Source organism: Lepisosteus platostomus, chromosome 4 (assembly GCF_059453375.1).
Source record: "Lepisosteus platostomus isolate fLepPlt1 chromosome 4, fLepPlt1.hap1, whole genome shotgun sequence".
NCBI classification, from domain to species: domain Eukaryota; kingdom Metazoa; phylum Chordata; class Actinopteri; order Semionotiformes; family Lepisosteidae; genus Lepisosteus; species Lepisosteus platostomus.
In genome coordinates, this window is record NC_142614.1 from 16557886 (window position 1) to 16577728 (window position 19843).

Here is a 19843-nt window from a genome sequence, read left to right on the forward strand (position 1 = left end):
GTGTTTGTCTAGTGCCATTTCCAGGTTATTAGACAGAAAACATGTTCCATAGGTCAGACCAAATGTTTTCCAAATACATTCCAGACACCCCATGCCCTGCTCTCAGATGCATATTTAACAACTTAAATGTGTGTAGAATTCAAGGTTTCCAAAGTACCAGCAGAGCAACTCTCGTTGCTAATGCCACTGCAGAAGGAGAAACGATGTGGGACATTTCAACAAATGGCACCTGGATTAAGGCTTTATATACAGTATACACGTGTTGTGCCTCTAGGTGACTTTTAAGTATTACCTATTAAACATTTATGTATTTACTTGTAACAGGGTCCAAATAAAGAATTTATAAGTACTTACAGTACTCACAATTTTTTAGACTATTATACCTATTACATAAGGATACCTATTCCCACGTGTACCTGTATTAGGTGCTTGTTGGATGAATATAGAATTGGATTCTGAAATTCTGAAAAAAATAGAAACCTATATCAAGGACCAATTACCCAAAAAAGGTCTCTACTAATATTAATTAATCTTTCAATTAAGAATTCTTCTTTTAGTGCCTAGCAATCCCCTCAGAGCAGTTTAGAAATATAAGTTACATTGCATTTTGTACTGCATTGAGACTGAGGATAGCTGTTTCTTACCAAAGGCTTAATATTAACAAGTAGTCATTAAGTCATGAATAATATTAATTTCAGAAGGAGATGTTCAAGGCCTTTTCATTATTCAATTAACAATTGATTCACTACTGGGGAAAGTGTAGCTATCCTACACAGCCTTATTCAGTGAGTATAACATGGTTAGAGTACCTACTGTAGCTGACAAATTAGTAATAAATACCTAATACAAATGTCTTAAAACTACATATGCCGGACGTATATACTGTATTGCGATGACCATTCAGAGAAATATACTTGTCTTTCTGATAAAGGATGGATAGATGTGCTATTTGCATGGGTATGTATATTGAGTACAAAAATAATCTCAGTATCTCATTGCTTTTTCAAGTAACATAAAATAGCATCCATCTATCCATTCATCTTCTAACTCCTTCACCTAGTTCAGGGTCGCAGGAAGCTGGAGCCGGGCCTGGCAAGCATACAGTATAAAGATCTACAATACTAATCATTTGTAATCCTTGTGCATAAAGGCTCACTGTTACTAATAATTAACAAGGCCATCAAGACTCTCGTGGTTCTCACACTGGAGTAACAAAGCCAACATGTGTTCCTTATATTGCCAACAGATAGTTCAAATCATAATAAAGTGATCACTAATAAATGCAGAATGTAAAAAATACTGGTTCATTCAATTATTGCATTTCATAGACACAAGACGTACTGTAAGGCTAAAGCCCTCACTGTACAGTTTGAAGAAACATTCCCAAATATAGCACACATTTCAACAGATAAAAATTGTGAATTATGGCTGTTGGCAAACTAGAATTACCCAAGTATTTGGACAAAGTTTTCATACCCCGTGGTGGAAAACACAGCATGGAAACATAACTATTTTTTCTCCTGTAAAACATTTTAGAACGCATTACATTTATTTTTAATAACATTTGTACAATTTTTTATAATGTATATGCATATATTATCAAATGGCATGTCAAACACTGGCAGAGAGAACTTTTCTTCTTTGAAACCAGGACTTTCAATGAATTCCAGATGTGCACTCTCCCACTGTCATGATTAACTGACGGAATTACTGGAATCACTGTCAAACGTGCAAGAGAACTATTCAAAACGCATCTGAAACCAAATGCAAAGGGAGTTAATAAAACTTGTTTTGTTGTAAAAGCTGACAGACTAATAGCTCGAAGATCTACATAATGGACTGTTTAAGAGCTCCTAAATTTAAACAGCAACACAACAACTTAATAGCTGTCATTCAACCATTTTGAGAGAAATCTGCTGCCAGCAAAACTTTAAAGAATGTTTGGGAGAGAGAAAAAAACATCTCGAGAACGTTTTCGATTAATCAGTAAGAACGGAATAGAAAATAAGTTTTAAGTCAGAGATAATAACTATGATGTTTAATTCATACAATTGAATCGTTGCAATACCCTGCGAAGAGACATCAGGATGCTGTCAAATAGCCAACGCCAAAGGTACAGTATTTAGTTTTAACTAGTATTGAGATGCATAATACGTTGGCATAGAAATGGCACAGAAATCTATGCATTTTAATGTTCTGGATTCAAATGATTTTTTATGATACTGGTTTTGTTGTCTGCTCATCTTTACAGACCTCCTCCTTCTTTATATCGTTCCAGGATATTTCCAACATATATAAGGAACCACAGCTTTAAACCACTGAGCTCCCTGCCAGCCATACACTGTTCAGTTACAAGGAATGTTCTTTTTTAAATGCAATAATCCCTTTTTGAGCTTGGCTCCCCTAATCCTGCGGAGACCTACAGTGCTGTTACCATAAAACCCTCCGCAAGGCAGTACCCTCTGCCATGGCTATGGGAAAGATGCCCCGCTTTAACAACCTCTCTCCTGCCAGGGCATAAAGAGGATTATCAGACCAGGCGGCACAGGCCTTCCTTGCCATCTGGACTGCAGCTCATTGGACAGGGAACCTGCCAATGACAGAGCTGTGACCTGACGCACATCTCTCTGCAGAAGGAAATGCCAATAGGAAAAGCCCGGCATTAAATGCTCAAAGGCTTACACGTACGGTATATACTGATGCAGAACTACTACAAAGCACAGCAAAGCAAAAAATACATGTACAATAGCTAACTGAATATACAGTAGCTTTACATACAGTACAGTTGATGACTATTTTAGCTTTTAAAACTGGATACTTAAAACCTTGAGGTCCAAGGTATCCCCAGGGCCTTGTCCTGTGCCACTTAAAAAATACATCCTAAAAGGCCACAAATACTTTTGTCTTGCTACAAAAATCCATGACTAGAAAGACAAGAAAAGTAAATTGGGTTTAGACTATGATTATTCTACACAGACTGGCCCTTCTGGTATAGCATTTTGCCTTGTTTATATATACAGTAACTGGTGCTTGGTTGCACATGATATGGGAAATGTTCGGTCTGATTTTAATGTATTACCAAAGCAGCATCGCATGGTATTTCACTTGTTCTCCAAGGTAACAGTAAAGTGCACTGACATTAGAAAAAAAATGGTTCCCCAGATATTAAACAATGGTTTTAAAAGGACTGCATGATATGGACTGATTGTGATGAACTACAGTACTACTTTAAAGACTAAATGAATGAAATGAACCGATACAGACATGCATTGCAAGCAAGAGAACAACACTGCCCATATGAGGTAACTGATCCCTTAAGGACACCAAACTCACTATACACATGCTATGACTTAAAGAGAGTGATACAGTATATGCAGACAGAACAGCAATTTATTTAATCGTCTGCTAGAAATAGGTTTAAACATCACAACAATCAATACATTGTTGGCAATGAGTACAGCCTATAGCCTCTCCAAAGCTGACGCTTACAAATAATGGTTCTGAAGGAAAAAGAAATGGCTTTAAGTCAAATGACTTTCACAGCAGTTTTGTCCTTTTAATAAATGGCATGAATGTTCCACTGTTTTAATCCATCACAGTTTTCCACGTAATAACTTTTAAAGGGTGATCGATTAGTAATAAGAACTCCAGCTTTATGAATTATGCTACAGTATATGCTCAACTATGATGACATCATTTTCCTTCAGTTCATAGATTATATTTCTTGCATTCAAGAACTAATACATTTATCATGAGGGATTCAAGACAAAAACAGTTGACATAAACAACACTTCAGCGATATATTCTATCAATACAAAAGCATGTGAAACATAGCCTATCACTTTAAGAGATGCACGATTCAAAGCTGAATAACAAGACTGAGAAAGCAGGCATGTTGAACATTGCAGCACACAAGCCCAAGCAAACCACAGACATAATTAGAAAATGCATAAACTTTGTGTCAGCTTAATTTGAAATGTAGCATATTTTTAAGAAGTTTTAATTGCATGTAGTTTTAGATCAACAAAAATAACATATAATCACTATCTTAAAGGATAAGAAATGAACAAGAGAAGCTATGCAACTCATACTTGTGCTACTAAACTACCTAACAAACAGGACAGGCCTAATGCTCACCTCTTGTTTGCAATCGTTATTATGATTAACAGGTAAGAATTGCTTTTGACGCACAATAGCAAAACCTGCCTGCACATGATCTTGTGATATTTAAGTTCCTACAATGTAACTGCACTTTATACATCCAATAAAATTATACATACCACATCTTTGATGTTTACAGGACACTTGTGCTCACACAGCAGTTGGACAATTGGTACACTTCCAATCGCAGCTGAAAAAGAATATTCCTTATTTTAGTGAATTTAAGTGGAACAAGGAAAAATAGACAATACAGTATATAGCAGTCACATTTTTAGATTTATTCCTCTTTAACCCTTGAGGATTCTGTCTTTAAGTAAAACAAATGGCTATTCAGGTTATCATTCCATTTAGAATCACGACACATAGCAGTCTGTGACACAGCATTGCTGTGGAAAGCTGTGCCATTGCCTTTTTTTGTATTTCTTTATTGGGGCAGCAGTTTCTGGCAAAAAATAAACGAAAAGCAGAATTTTTATGGGTATGCTTTTTTACCACACCTTAAATACATTTTACAAGGCAAGCACTTTTTGCAAAGACCGTTGGATTTTCTAGTAGATCTGCAAGATACACAAGGTGTGGAACTAGTGTTATTTTGTTTTATGTTTTAGTGTTAAGATCTCAAGGGAAAACATTACAACGTTATACAGATATATACAGAGCGGTGCGGTGGCTCTGTGGCTAAGGATCTGCGCCTGTGGCTGGAAGGTTGCCGGTTTGTATCTCACGGCAGGCAGAGGAATCCTACTCCGTTGTGCCCCTGAGCAAAGCCCTTAACCCCAACTGCTCCAGGGGCGCCACATAAATGGCTGACCCTGCACTCTGACCGCAAGCTTCTCTCCGTCTGTGTGTCTCATGGAGAGCAAGTTGGGGTATGCGAAAAAAAAGAAATTCCTAAAATCTGAAATTGTATATGGCCAATAAAGCTATCTTAGATATCCACTTATTTTCTTTTTTTCACATTCATAACTTACACAGGGAGATATACATTTAGAAGAACAACAACAGAAAAGACACTTGCATACATCAAGGAACAGTGTAAATTTTGTTTAATTTTATTTAATACCCCCACAGCAGAAGACATTGAAAACCTTTTTTCAGAGTAAACAGTACATTACCGATGCCCTCCAGGCTTACTGTTGGGAAAACACCACAACAGGGAACTGAGATTCCGTCTTTGGAATGTACCACTCATTATAGCTCAGAATTTAAAATTGCTTTACTCCAAAAGTGCGTTTTCTTTCACACACCGTGCAAACTGCCAGATTAAAGAAGCGTGGAACCTGGAAGTCACAATGCATCTTCCCGAACTTCAAGTCCTTTGATGTGTATAGGGGAGGAGGGGGGTTTATTAAGGAAGGACAATTAGTTTTTCGCTAGATAGGATTGGAGAGCAATTTTGTCAAATACCTGGAGAGCTCTGAGTCACACTATTGTGGAACTAAAACTTCCTTGTGGTTGCTCATCCCCATTTTGCAATACCTTACTTGACCGATGTTTCCATTTTGACACTATGGTGCATCATCAATAGTTCTGTCTCTGGCCAGATGTGAAGCATCTACTCATCCCCTTTAAATCCACAGATGCCAATAACTTCCTTCCTCTGGAGCCCAAACACAATTTTTTGACTAAGACTTGACTAACCCGCAAACTAATGATGACGTGATGAAGTTACCAGAAGAGAAAAGAACTCAGCTTGCATTTTCAAAGGAATCAAAATGAACGTTCAGATTAATGCAACCTAAACTATACAAAACTTCACTCAACAGGTAAGATAATCTAGATCACACTCTCCTTTGCAATAACTTCCAAAGAATTCTCTTTTGTCCAGGTCAAAAGCTTTTGCGGCGCTTCGGTTGTCTGCAAAATCTGAAATGGGAATGATGGGGAACTTTTGCTTTCCAGGTGATAATGATATGAATCCTAAAGAAAACACGGACATGTAGAAAGGGAAGTAAGATGCATTTGTGCACACCAAGTCTTAAAACTACTGTGATGGTCAAAAGCCTCTCATGTAACTAACCTACTGTAACTAAAGAATCATTCAATGTATTCACACTCTTTTCAAGAATCAGCAAACTCCTGCCTTGAATGAGTCAATTTCTTTTTTACATAACTTCATATTTTCTGTGTTTGCTTTTTAATATACTGTTTGGAATTTTTTTTTTTGCTCTATCCCAAAAAAATATTCTCCTTAAAGCAACAATGTCACGTCTAGAGAAGTAAAACGTCTGTCTTGTTCTAGTGGACAGCCTTTCCACTATTTTCCTTCCATAAACTATTTTCGAAATCATAAGATACAAAATTTCAAACCATCACAAGCTCCATCTAAAATTAAAAGGAATAATGTGCTTATTCAGTAAAAAAACAGCAACATGTAATCAAAATAAAAATTATTTGACTGTAACATTTCATTTAAATTTTGTGTATTTTTTTTCCTATAATTATGTCTTTTAGGAGTTCAGTACTAAGGCTTTGCTCCAGCTGGCTGGAACTTTGATCCTTCTAATAAGACAAAACTGGTTTATTTGGGATTCACATGGCTTCTTGGCACTCGGGAGTAAGTACAGCCTCCCTGACATCCTAATCTATCGTCGCAGTTTGAAAGTCTGGATTTTGACATTTAGATACAATCATGCTTGAAAGTTTGTGAACCCATTGCATAATTTGAGATTTTTGTTTTTTTTTTTTAACCACAGAATGCATATTTAATCATAATTTTAATAAAGTATAATTATTAACCAATTTGAGTGTTTTGAAAGAAAATGTCCATGCAGAAAAATAATACACACAGTATACAGAAATAATAAGTGACAGGCCTGAAGAGGTCCGGAAGTCTGTTCTCTGGACAGATGAGTCCATAATTGAACTATATGAGCACAACAAGAAGGTCCATGTTTGGCGAAGAGCCAACACAGCCTACCACCATCAAAACCTTATCCCTATTGTCAAGCATGGTGGTGGGAGTGTCCTTGTATGGGGCTGTTTTTCTTACTCTGGCTCTGGGCAACTTGACATCATTGAGGGAATCATGAATTCTGAGAAATATCAAGGAATTCTTGAGAAGAATGTCTGGCTTTCAGTTCAAAAACTCAAGCTGGGCACAAAGTGGATTTTTCAATAAGATAAAGATCCTAAACATTCAAGTAAGTCCACTAAAGAATGGCTTTGGAAGAAGAGGTTCCGTGTCCTGGAATGGCCAAGCCAAACCCCTGACCTGAATCCTATTGAAATGCTGTGGCAGGACCTGAAGAGGGCTGTTCATGCAAGAGATCCTTCAAACTTCACAGAGCTTGCGGAGTTTTGTAAAGAGGAGTGGGAAAAAAAATCCCTCCAGCAAGATGTCAGAGACTGATAATTGGGGCGACTGTGTGAAGTTATTGCTACTAAAGGAGGTGCCACAAGTTACTGACTGAACTTTACTCATTTACTTTTGCACACAAGAATATCTGGTGATTTGTTAAATATCACAGTCTAATAATTTATGAGTTCAAATCCCTTTTTATGTGTGGGAAGTCTTTGTTTAGGATATTCATTCTATATATTCATTAAGAGTTAAGGTTCATATAATATCTCTATAATATCTAAAATAATGACCAACTTGTGAAAAAGAAGCAAATAAAGTCATATAACTGAAAGATTTACTGATCAGATTCAGTGTTTTACTGCAAATTATAAATATTATACCACAATGTTAACAGAGCAAAGTCATATCATAATCATAATTAAAAGCCAAAATAAATAAAATACACTCCTAGAGAGTGCTATGAGGTTCTGGCACAATTAGAGGGGAAATGTCTTCCCATTCCACTAGTCAGGGTAAGAACATAAGTACGTAACAAATGAAATGAGATCATTCGGCCCATAGTGTCCGATAGTTTGATAGTTTTTCATTCCTAAGAAAACTGCTGGGTTAAAATTCAGACCCTTTGGCTTCCATTTGTGATATGCCTTCTTGAATTTGATGACTAGGCCTGGAGATACCAATGGCCAGCAGAGAATGTTTTGTGTAGTTTTAACCATTTCTTTACCAATCTGGAAATATGCTCTATAAGAGTCAAACATTTGACATGAGATGTCCATTTTCAGCCAAGCCTGAGCTTCTTGGCAGAACAAACCCTTGGCAGACAATGTTTGTCCAAAAGGTCTTGGCACAGGTTCTTCAGATTTTTCAAAAGCCTGAGCAAATAAAGCAATGTAATAGTCAATCCTATCACATTTACTGATGTGTTCATTCATTTTCGCCGTGTTCTAATCAGTTTTACCTGGGTTTCCTCCTACCTTCCACTAAAATGCTGTTCTTGTGTGTCTACCTATGTACCCTACCTCTGACAGGCAGCTGATGCAGGAGGGACTATCTCCTTACACCCTGTGCTCCCAGAAAAAGCTCTGGACTGCTGTGAACCTTTCAAGGAACATCTTTCTTATAATGGATGGATGTGTAGACAACAAAGGTGAACTAAATTAATAGGAGTAGACTGGGTCAAACTATACTCAATTTGAAAAACCACAAAATATAAAGTGAAATTAAATATGCATGAATGCCAGACACTCCCTCTCTACAACAATGAAAGATGTACAAAGATTAGCGTCACTTGAAATTACCTGCATGATGAAGAGCTGTCTTCCCGGTACTGTCAAGAGCCTCTATCACACATTTGCTCTGTTTAAAGAAATGAAAAAACTGCCTTAAGAAAAACTGACCTTTTTCTTTTAATATTGGATTAGAGTTTGCTTTTGAAAATGATCCATCAAAAATATTGAGTTTCTACATGATGAGGAAAGCCATCTCAATCTCAAATGAAATCAGCAGTTGTTTTTGCTGTATGTTTACACTCTTATCTACACTTTTGAATGTGCACAAAATTAACTCAATCAAACTGATCACTAACATCAATCAAAAGGGTTTCTGCAGTCCCTCAAGAAAGAGAAGTCAGCTGTTGTAATTACTAAGCACCTGGCTGATGGGGAGTTTTCAAAACTGCAAAAACATGGAAAGCCTCTACTAGACAAGTGAGTTATATTTACAGAACATAAGGGTTTCAAATGGCATTATGCCATTTGGCTCATCTAGCTCATTGGGTTTTAAGTAACTTATCGATTCAGGGATCTCATCCATTGGGATGAGATTTGTTTAAGCCTGAGAATATATCTGGTCATTCTTTTAAGAGCATATGGAAGGTTACAAATGAGGGGAGCCCATTTGTTAGTTAGAAGCTAATTGATCCATGGATCTCATCCATTTGGTTTTTGAAAGAAGGCAAGGTTTCAGCTTTGACAACATGGTAAAGTCGCTCACTCAATCCTCCCCAATTCTTTGAGTAAAGGCACGCTTGCCTTCTCTTTTGGATACCTGAATCGGATTTCTACATAGTCTTCTTTGTTGAAGACTAAAAAGGGCCAGGATTGTACAGACACCCAGCTGAACTGGGATCAGTCTTAGGTTCATGAGAAGATACCAGATTATGCTAAGCAAATCCGGTTGTAATACAAAATGGTCATATAAAACTAAATTTGTGGAAGATGTTTTCTTTTTTACTTAGTGTGAAATTATTATGATGGAGACACAATCATACATGCATGGACAAGCTACATCACATTATGCAAATGCAAAAAGATGTGCTAACCTTTGACTGTGACTGCGAAATAACATGCAAACGGTAGAGAATGATGCAAAATGACAACTTCAAGCAGAACTGCTTCCCTCACTCTGTGCATAATAAAGTACCTCGAAATATCAAATGGAGAACAAAGATAATACGATCGAACAGTGACATGCTTAAGGTTTAATTTGCAATTCCTTCAGATCCCACAAAACCTCATATATGTGATTTGACAAAACATTTCCTGGCTCTACCTTCCAGCTCCAGGCAGTTAACAGAGGACTGATTACCTGAATCAGTTTTAGGGCACATTCCTGGTGGTTGTTTTTGGCTGCAAGGTGTAAAGGACTTGAACCTAAAAAAATGACAAAAATTACAAGTCATTTATAAAGCCCAAACCAAAATCACAAATACCACATTTATGATTACAGTATAATGCTATCAAGTATACATTTAGATATTAACGTTACAGATACTCTAAACATGCTTTTACTTGATTAAGTGAAACTTGTATTAACAGCAAGTTTTTTCACTCCACGTCTTCATGCTAGATAACACTGTCAGTCAGCACAGTTATCGTCTTAGCGTTATATTACAAAAATCTAAACATTTAGAAAGAAGAAAACACACAGAGGCAGATTTCATTAAACGGCTTCCAGTGTATATTAAAAAGATTTAAAAAAATGTTTGACATGGGAAAAATACAGCCCCTGCTAGAAGTAATAGATGCAAATGCTTCAGGTAACAGACAACGAACGGTCAGGAAGAGCTGAGACACACCTGAAGCGTCCGGGACCGAGGCATCAGCTCCATGTGCAAGAATCGCCCCAAGACACTCCACCTGCCCCTTAGCTGCTGCCCAGTGCAGGCTAAAAAAAAAAGGGCTACATTTACCTCAATACGCTCAGGATTCATTTAAATCAAATCAATTAAATGAAAAGTACAATACATGTTGCAACTAATGATATTATTAAATAACATTTGAAACTTTGAAAAAACGGATTAGAAATTTCTCAATTCCAAAGCTAAAAGATCCATAGACATGGACAGTCACAAACAAGTTTCACAAACAGTGTAATAAATAAATCCCTCCAAATATATACGTTTAAGGGGTTATCCAAAACCCCATTTTCTCAGCTGAAAGAATAATAAGCAGATTTTTTTCTTCAGATCTCCTTTTTCAGTTCATTAACAATCTAAAAATATCACTGACCCTTCCAAATCCCAGGATATACGTCCATGATCAGAAAGCTGCCTATTCTTGTTGAGGGTCCCAGCAATTCAAATCCTATCCAGAAAGCATAGGACAAGTCCACTGCCAGGGACAGTTTTGGGATACCAACTAACTTGGCTAGCATGTCCTTCAATAGTAGGATGATATTGGAGCACATGCAAAAAACCCATGTGCACTCAGTGAGATCATGAACAGTCTGGAACTGAACCCAAAACCTAAGAACTATGAGGCAGCTTCACTAACAACGATGCCAACCCCCAGGATATAAAATTAAATTTTATAGAATAGATTTATATAAAATTAAATCAAAACAAAGCTCATATACAGCTCAGTCTCTTAAAAATGACACACTCATTAAAAACATATTTTTATATCTGCCCTGTGCACATCACAAGGGATTCACAAGAAACAAAGGCCAGATTGACAGATGTTTTAAAGGTGTCTAGGTATAAACACAAATTAGAGCAGAAAGGATAGCCACATATACAGGGTGAGCTTCCCCTGGTAACACAGTATTTTTCTTTTAGCATCTGCTCTATATGGCATAAAGCTGAGTGTGATCCAACGAAACATTGTCTGATGCTGGCAATATCTGTATCTTAATTTTGCAATTTTGAGTTAGAGTTTGAAAAGTATACAAGTGGATTAAAAAATACAATTAGGAGACTAGACTGATACTGCACAGGATCTTTGTCATAACCAAAAAACCATCACTCTTGTATTGCACAGTATGTACTTTATCAGAATGAATGGAAATTCAGCAGGTCACAACACATCAAACAAGCTACACTCATGGTTTCACTTTACAAATTAAGGAATAATGACTCAGCTCCGAATTTACAATTTTAGGCTGGAACATGCTCTTCAGGTAGACATAATTAAACCCTAACCCTGGGTCTGAGATTCATGAAGTGCAATAACAAAAGAGTGTAGAGGATTTCTTGCCTTTATCTAACAAGAGACAATGGTTATGAAAAAGGGCATTTTTTCCAAACTTCAACTTACTGTATATTTGTATTCACAGGCAGTGTAAGTGAACAAAAAAGCTGTGCCATGTGGTTATGTTAATCCCTTTTAATGAGATGTAACCCCACTTTTCCAAAGGGGTGCATTTGCTGTATGTTTTCCAATGTGTCCAACTGTACATTTATCAGCAACTCTTGCAATATTGTTTATAATTGCAATTTGCTTTCAATATTCAGTGGTGGAACCTGACTAACTTTTATACTTCTAGCCAAAGTTTCATGTCTATGGCCATCTTAGGCATCGTCTCATTAATGCAATCACAAGGCCCAGCGTGTTTTGGCTCAGCACTCTCAAAGAGGAATATGATCTTTTGCAGAGGTAAGAGCAGGGAGCTATGTCAGCGTAAAAGCTGCCAAGGGAGCCAGCAGAGGTGAATTTCATGCGAAAAGCAGAAAATGAAAAGGAAAGGTAATGTTCCAGCTGTTAAGCTTCCTTGAGGTATATCATTATTGCATTGTTTTACTGTCCACTTGTTATAAATGCAAATTTCTTGGAGATCTTCATCATAAAAATGGCCATTTCTATTTTAACACAAATGCAAAGAGTCTGTTTTACTCCAAGACCATTTGTTTACCTCAGAATTAAGGGATACTAAGCGTGCAAAGAAGTCACTATGTATATAATCCATAAATCTGATTACCTGCTGGACATAAAGTAATTACAATAGGACATAACTAAAAAATGCTTATACACATTTCAGGTTCAGAGAGACCACAACTTTATTTGGTCATGTTTATAATAATGACAGTGTGCTAAGCTAATGTCTGTTTTTTTTATTTAAAACTGTAATACTGTTAAGTGCCACAAATATCGAAGGATGCCAATTTAAGGAGTATGAATTTATGTTTTACCTGTTTTTCCTTTTTTCAAACAAGTATGTAAAATGTAGCAATGCAGGAAACACTTTAGAAATGTGATCATTAGGGTCCTCATCATATAATGATCAAAATATTACCTTCAGAGCCTTGCTTATTTACTTCGGGCAGGCCACTTCATATTCTAAAAAATCAGAACCTTCAAGGTTTTCATTTAATAATGAGCTCCTAAAAATCAATAAGCTGCCCAGTGAAAAGGGAATTCGTCACAAACCAATCATCACAAAATCATGCTTTTTATTTTCTTCAGTGCCAGTTCATTCTGTTCTGTTCAGACAAATCCCTTAAAAAAGATCCAGCAGGCAGGTTTGATTTCTTTTCACACAGCTACATCCTGTATCCTGTTTGAACAGGAGTGAAGAAAAGACACAGCAGCTTCTGTATGGTAACAAAAGAACTTTGCCATGATATCAAGGTGTGCTATTTTTTCTCTTCTTTTATATTAAAGTTCATGTGATTGAATAATATAAAGAACTCTTCATGCTTCCAGGGGATGAAGAAACCTATAATCTTCACCACAAAGGGGGCAAAGAACATTTGTTGCTCATATGATCATTCTACTTTGAGTAACAATTTCATGCTCTTTAAAAAAATAAAACTTTACACTGAAGGGTGAAAATGTGGGAAATCACTTAACCTAAGAAATACATTTATGCTGTCATGCCAATATTACCATTAATAACTATAGAATATCTTAATTATTCAAGTTAAATAAAAAAAATAAATTAATATATGCACAGTTACTTTCTTTAGATTAGTGTAAAAGCTCTGGAGTGTAATATTTCCCAAAGCTAAGGAGATTCAAGTGTATCCTAACATGATGTGCTATATAAAGTGACATTCTGTAGACGTCCTGCCTGTTTGTACAGTTTTCCTAAGGAGAACAACTGGGGCTGACATCACAATTAAGAGAAAACCTTCTCATCAATATTTGTAAAGCAGTTTCAAAGACAGCTATCTACTCAGGGGCTAAATGATATAGATCACTGGATTCTGTCCTCAGAAATATGAAGATCTATGAGACGGTATACACAAGTCAACAATACATAGTTCTCATTTTATTCGCTTGCAGCTTATAGAAAAGGACAAATTATCCATATGTGCAATATGTTATCATTTCAGAAGGTATTTCCTTGCCCTATAGCAACTTAATGCTTTTGTGGTTTTAATTGATTTTTCAGTAGAAAGTTGTCAGCATCTGCTTGAGTACATTTGAAATTCACTTCTGTGTACAAAATGGAAATACTATACATACAGTTTTACATTTCTTACTGGCAAATATCTGGAAAATAAATTAATATTGTTAAAATAACACAACTTTGGATCCCTCCACACCAGATAGATAACAAAATAGCAAGAAATCTCTCGAGATTATTCACATTCAAGGGCAATTACAGTTCCAATTTTTCAGACCTGGCATGAACAAAATAAATTCATTGATAGCCACATTTTTTACATTTTAGCTACACCATTAATTATTAACTAAGCACAAAATCGGGAACTTTGTGAAAGTACTGTATGGTCGCTATGTTGTTGTAAAGCACTGGTCTCACCACAGGTGAGAACAAGAGTTCATGTGAATTGTGCCGCAAAGCTCACTTGTCCCTGTAAGCAAAAAGGAAAACTTTGGCTACAAACAATGTTAAACTTTTTTTGGCTTTCTCAACTTGCGTATATATTTTAAACGATGCTTCACTGTCAAGCATTTGGCTGTGCATAACAATAGTGGTCACACAAAACAGAGAATTGGATCAGCAGAAAGTAAAAATGTTTCAAGAAAAATAAGAAATATTTTAAGGAAAATATTCAACTAGTCAAGTGATGGGAGATAAACGTGGGCACTGATGTTGGTCCTGCCAACAAGACAAGATTCAGCACAATGTACTGTTTAAGCGGATAAGTACAGGTTTTGCAGCAGACATTTCACCGCAGAATTATTTCAGTGTGAGTTAGCAAATGGTATTGGCAAAGTCGTCTCAGTCAATATATTGAATTCAATTCAATTGCACTCATTCAAATCTTCAGTGTAGATAAAGTATCTAAAAATCATGTTGCCTTGTATGGATCAGTTTAATAAAATTATACATAAATTAATACAGTAGCAAAATTTACTTGGTCTAAAGCATTAGCTTTATTGCAACAGAAATAGAACAATTTTCAAATATTGTCAATCTGGAATAAGTCATGAGTATTAAAATTTTCTCTGCTTTGGATTCAACATGACTTTGAAGCCTGACAGTTTATAATATGAAATATATTCTCAGTTCAGATACTAAACCAAAGATTGTGCTCGAACCGGGAGCCATTCCTACCATTTTTGCCCATTACAAGCAACTGATGAAAGAACGTATGAGAGGGTATCAGTCCTTAATAGAAAAATGGAAAAAAATGTACCTGGTCCTTTTTATCATAATTATGTTTAAGACCTAAGTAAAGATGTGCATTAAATATGTTTATGACTAAGAGCAATATTTCTATCCGATTCAAAGAGATATATGCACGGGCACGATCGATTACCATGTAATACGGCTGCTTCACGTCACCAGAGGTTTTGTTGCCTCATTCTAAACTGTAGACAACGGCGTCAATATGGCACGACATGTACCTGGAAATTTCATGTGTTTTTTAATGGAAATTGGAGGTTCTGTACTTTACTGTGCACTTTGTACTTTCATTATGGTTTGAAAAGCAGTCATCAATGCCGATTCTTTATAACCCTGAAATGTAAAAATAGCGCTGCATTTCCCCTTTATCCCCTCTGATCTAACCGACAAAATTATTAAAATCATCCTTCCATCTACTTTCTAGCCGGTTTATCCAATTTAGATTAGTAAGGAGCCTATCCCGGAAAGCAACTGGTACAGGAAGGATACATTACCAATAAAATCCATGCATTTTTTCAAACAACTTTTCAAACCAGACTTTTATCTATAAATCTTTTACGTGGGCCTTGACTTCTCTAAATGGAAAATGTCCAACAAGCATGTGGACATCCAATTCAAGATCTGACAGCCTGGAATGGTTATTGAAAATCTGGCACCAAAATAACCATTTTTCACTAAACCATATATAATGCTCATGCACAGCAAGATTAATCCCCCGTGTATTTCTGATAAGCAAGTGCATCAAATAAAACCCAGTCATGCAACATATTCACAATATGTCAGGGGTTTTACAAAGGTTATCCTTTTACAATGTGATTTCCTTACTTGAGCCTTGGGATTCATCAGGCCAGGGCTGGATGACAACCACAAGACACGGGGCCTCCCAGGAACTAAGATTGAAATCCCTGGCCTTGACCCCTTTGCTTGTTTTTCCAGTTATGGATAAATGTCATATCTCTAGCTATGGAAGAGCAACTAACAGCAGAGCTGTGATCTTGCATAGTAATAGTCCAGGAACTGTTAGCATGGCTAACCCTTTCATCAAGAGTCTTTGTGGTGCTTGTTAATCGTTCGCAGAAATGAAATGAGTAATTTAGATTTTAATGTGGAGTTTTTCCAACCATTCAGTACAATATCCAATTGGAAGATACAGTATGACTTAAGAAGACTTAAGCTGCAGTTTTGCTCGAAAGACAAATGTGAATCTGATATTCAATGAATCTCGATTTGAATATACTAGGGAGGCCAAAAACTGATCATAGCCTTTCTTATAGTATTTTGTTGTAGACTTTCTTGTAGTGCTTTAAAGCCTATGTAATGCCTACAGAGTAGAAGCAGCAGAACAATACTCACGCTGACTTTCCCTCGCTGTCCAGTTTTACAGCATTGACTCCCTTCTTGCCCAGCAGGGAGGTGACCTTGTCCACCTCCCCATGTTCCACAGCATTCAGGAGGCGGTCATCATTCTTATTCCACTCATGACCCTGCGAGGAGAAGCACAGAGCAGCCATGAAGCACGCATCATTGCCATCCAGAGGGCCACACACTTCCTTCAGGAGGACATGAGGTGCTTTGGTACTCAGCACCAAAACACTTTGCTTCAAGCATGACTTGAAGTGGAGCAATCTTTTAAAATAAATTTACAGAGTTGTCATATTTGCAGGTTGATATGTACATGTTGCTACATCAGCCATCTGTGCACAAACTTGTACTCTTCAATGCCACAGTTTAACCAATAAAAATCAAACAGTAGCATATACGTCATTAAGCCCCAGCCTACTGTCTGAAAGCCTACACAGATGAAGGATGTTGCGAAAGGCACGTGAAGACACAGATACAGACCTATCTAAGAATAGTTTCAAACCCTCCAAAACCTAGTCCATTGTGTAATTTCTAAGATTCAGACTACACTAAGTTTTGTGTAGGCATACAGTAACAGCTGTATGCAGCTGGCTGCAGCTGCCTCGAGCATTAAAAAGTGAAAAATGTTCCATAGAGGATCCGAGCCTCTGTGCTCAAGGGAAGATGCTGCACTGATTGAAGAACCATGATGATTATAACTCATCTGCTGTCTGATATTATATCTAATCATTCTAATACATTCTGATTTTCCATCTCCTGCCTGTAAAAGATGTACAGAATTCTACCCAAACATTTTAAACCAGACAGAACGTTTACTATGTATTCTCCACTTGAACAGATGGGATCCACTTTTGTCCAAAGTGACAGTTCACATGTAACTGATTCTCTAGTGCATGACCAGTATGCAATTTGTCCAGAGCTCCTCTGGGAGCACTACAGAATGAATTTTTATTTGCACCATCATTTTATTTCTGATCCGTTTTCTGTACTTGCAGGTGAAACATCTACAGTACATCAGATAAAATATTTTGTCATGACAACACTGACACAACATAGGCACATACTGTACATACTAAATCCCAAAAAGTAAAATAGAGCAATACAGTCCTGAGAAACAGCTGAATTCTTTACACATGAAAAGCTTGCAAGTTTGAACACCACTCCTGCTTGTGACTTTTAGAACGGGCTAATCCAGTTTAATCGTAGATAAGCATTATTATCCTCTTTAAGAAATCTTTGGACTGTCAACTTAATCACGTTCTTAAGCATACAATGTAAGCAAGATGCATTCAGGTGAAGCGTCCCTCTTGATGGAAGAACTACCTTAATTTCTAATGTGTGGCAGAAGAATGATTAAGTCAAAATAAAAAAAAAATAACTGAAATATAGTAGCAGAATTCAAAATCTTCACAGGGTTGAATGATTTTCAGGTGGCAAGCACAAGGACAAATCTTTAAACATTACATATACCGTTTGTGAAAAAGACGAGTACCTTATAGAAAATGCCAAATGTGTCCCAGTGTGTTTTGTTGCTGTTCCACACTTCCTGACTTTTATTGTTCTCCCTCCCCCATTGGCCCATCATAATATCATTGTTTCTGTGACATCATTTTCAATCAGCTTCTCGACCAATCAGAACTCATCTTATTCAGTATATAACATGGAGGTTTACAGAAGGAAGAGGCCTTTTGTTTGACTTTGGTCCCGCTTGGTTTTGCTTTGCTTCATTTCACTTTTGGTTATTGCTTCGGCTTTGTTGGTTTGTTGTTTTGCTTTGTATGTGTGTGTTTTCGTATAGCTTCGGCTTTTGTTGGTTTCTGTTCGTCTCCTATCGTTCGTTTGTGTGTTTATCCTTGTTTTGCCATAACCTTGCCCTAATGTGTTATGTTCAACCTTTTGTACTCTGTTCCTGTTGATTACTCTCGTTTTCCCTTATTTGTATTCCTAGTTCACTTGTGTATTTGTGTGAACTTTTGTGTTAAGGGTTAGTTTAGGTTGTTGGGTACATTTTGCACACGTAGTTGATTTTGTATTAGTAACACTAGTTAGTACTGGTGAGTGCCGTTTGTCTTGTATGGTTTTGGGTAGTTAGTGAAGGTTAGCTAGGGTGTTTGAAGACGCCAAAGTCCGTGTGTTTCGGGTTTTCTTTTGTAGTTAGGTCAGTTTCCCTCACTTTCTTAGCCAGTTCCATTTTGTTTGTTGTTTTCTTTTCTTTTGCACCACTCTAGTTCCTTTTCACTGTGTGTTATTGTGTCTTATTATGTACCAGTCACTTATTCACCTTAAAATCATCACTTTTCCAACAGCACTTGTTATCACGCTTCCTAGTCCCTCACCAGAACTAGTCACTAGTCCCACCTGCATCCAAAAATTATCCTAAATGTTACAGCCCTTTACCCCTAGACACTTGGGGTCGTAACACCAAATAAGTAAATATGAAGGACTATTTTTAACAGCAGTCCTGAGTCATCAATATTAGCAGCCATGAAAACATTTTAGCACTATCAAAATAAAGGGTTGATACTGAATTGCCCGAGATGGATAATTTATTGATCCCGTGAGGGACATTGAAGTGCAACAGCAGCTTAACACAGAAAACACAGCAACAGTGTAACGAATGATACAATAATAATAATACAATACATACAATACAATCAGTACAGTGAGAAGTGCACTACGAAGAGTTACTCACAGCCCAGAACACACAAAGAAGAGAACAGATGTGCTTTTGTCCAGAGATCCTTATAAAAGTCTGATCATAAAACAGTAAACTGGAACCTTAAGAGCCTCCTACATTAAGCTCAGCCAGAAGAGTGAGTAACAGAATCCAGATAACAGTTACAAATTGCCGATGAAGTCAGCTAACAATACGAGCAAAGAGCTCTCAATGGCTACACAGCAGAAACACACCATCTATCAGCAGGGCCCGGCCAAGGCCTGCCTCACCCCTCCAGGGCTGGAAGCAGCCCTCCCTCTGCATGGATGGCAGATTCATGAGGTCTCCCCCTCATTGCACATGTAGGTCATCCGCTGGAGAGCAGCCAAACCTTTCTATGGTTTAACAGGACAGAAGCGCCGAGACCTCAGAAATGTTTGACTGCAGATGCACAGAGATGTAAAAGTGAGCAAAAAAAGATGACAATAGAGGTGGGATATACTGAAAGACGTGTGATGAAGTTGTCTGGAAAAGATGAAGACCTC

The 19843-nt window shown here is 37.1% G+C and overlaps 1 protein-coding gene across 2 annotated transcripts in view; it reads right to left on the reverse strand.

The window, feature by feature from the left end:
- The window catches only part of rai14 (retinoic acid induced 14), a 65847-nt gene that overhangs the window by 16299 nt on the left and 29705 nt on the right, over window positions 1-19843 (reverse strand). For both annotated transcript variants that reach the window (XM_088628768.1, XM_088628769.1), the window contains exons 3-7: window positions 16634-16764; window positions 10542-10630; window positions 10052-10116; window positions 8764-8821; window positions 4281-4351 (exon numbers count right to left, since the gene is read on the reverse strand). In XM_088628768.1, coding sequence (XP_088484894.1) covers window positions 4281-4351; window positions 8764-8821; window positions 10052-10116; window positions 10542-10630; window positions 16634-16764 — 414 coding nt within the window. The remainder of the gene's footprint in view (window positions 1-4280; window positions 4352-8763; window positions 8822-10051; window positions 10117-10541; window positions 10631-16633; window positions 16765-19843) is intronic.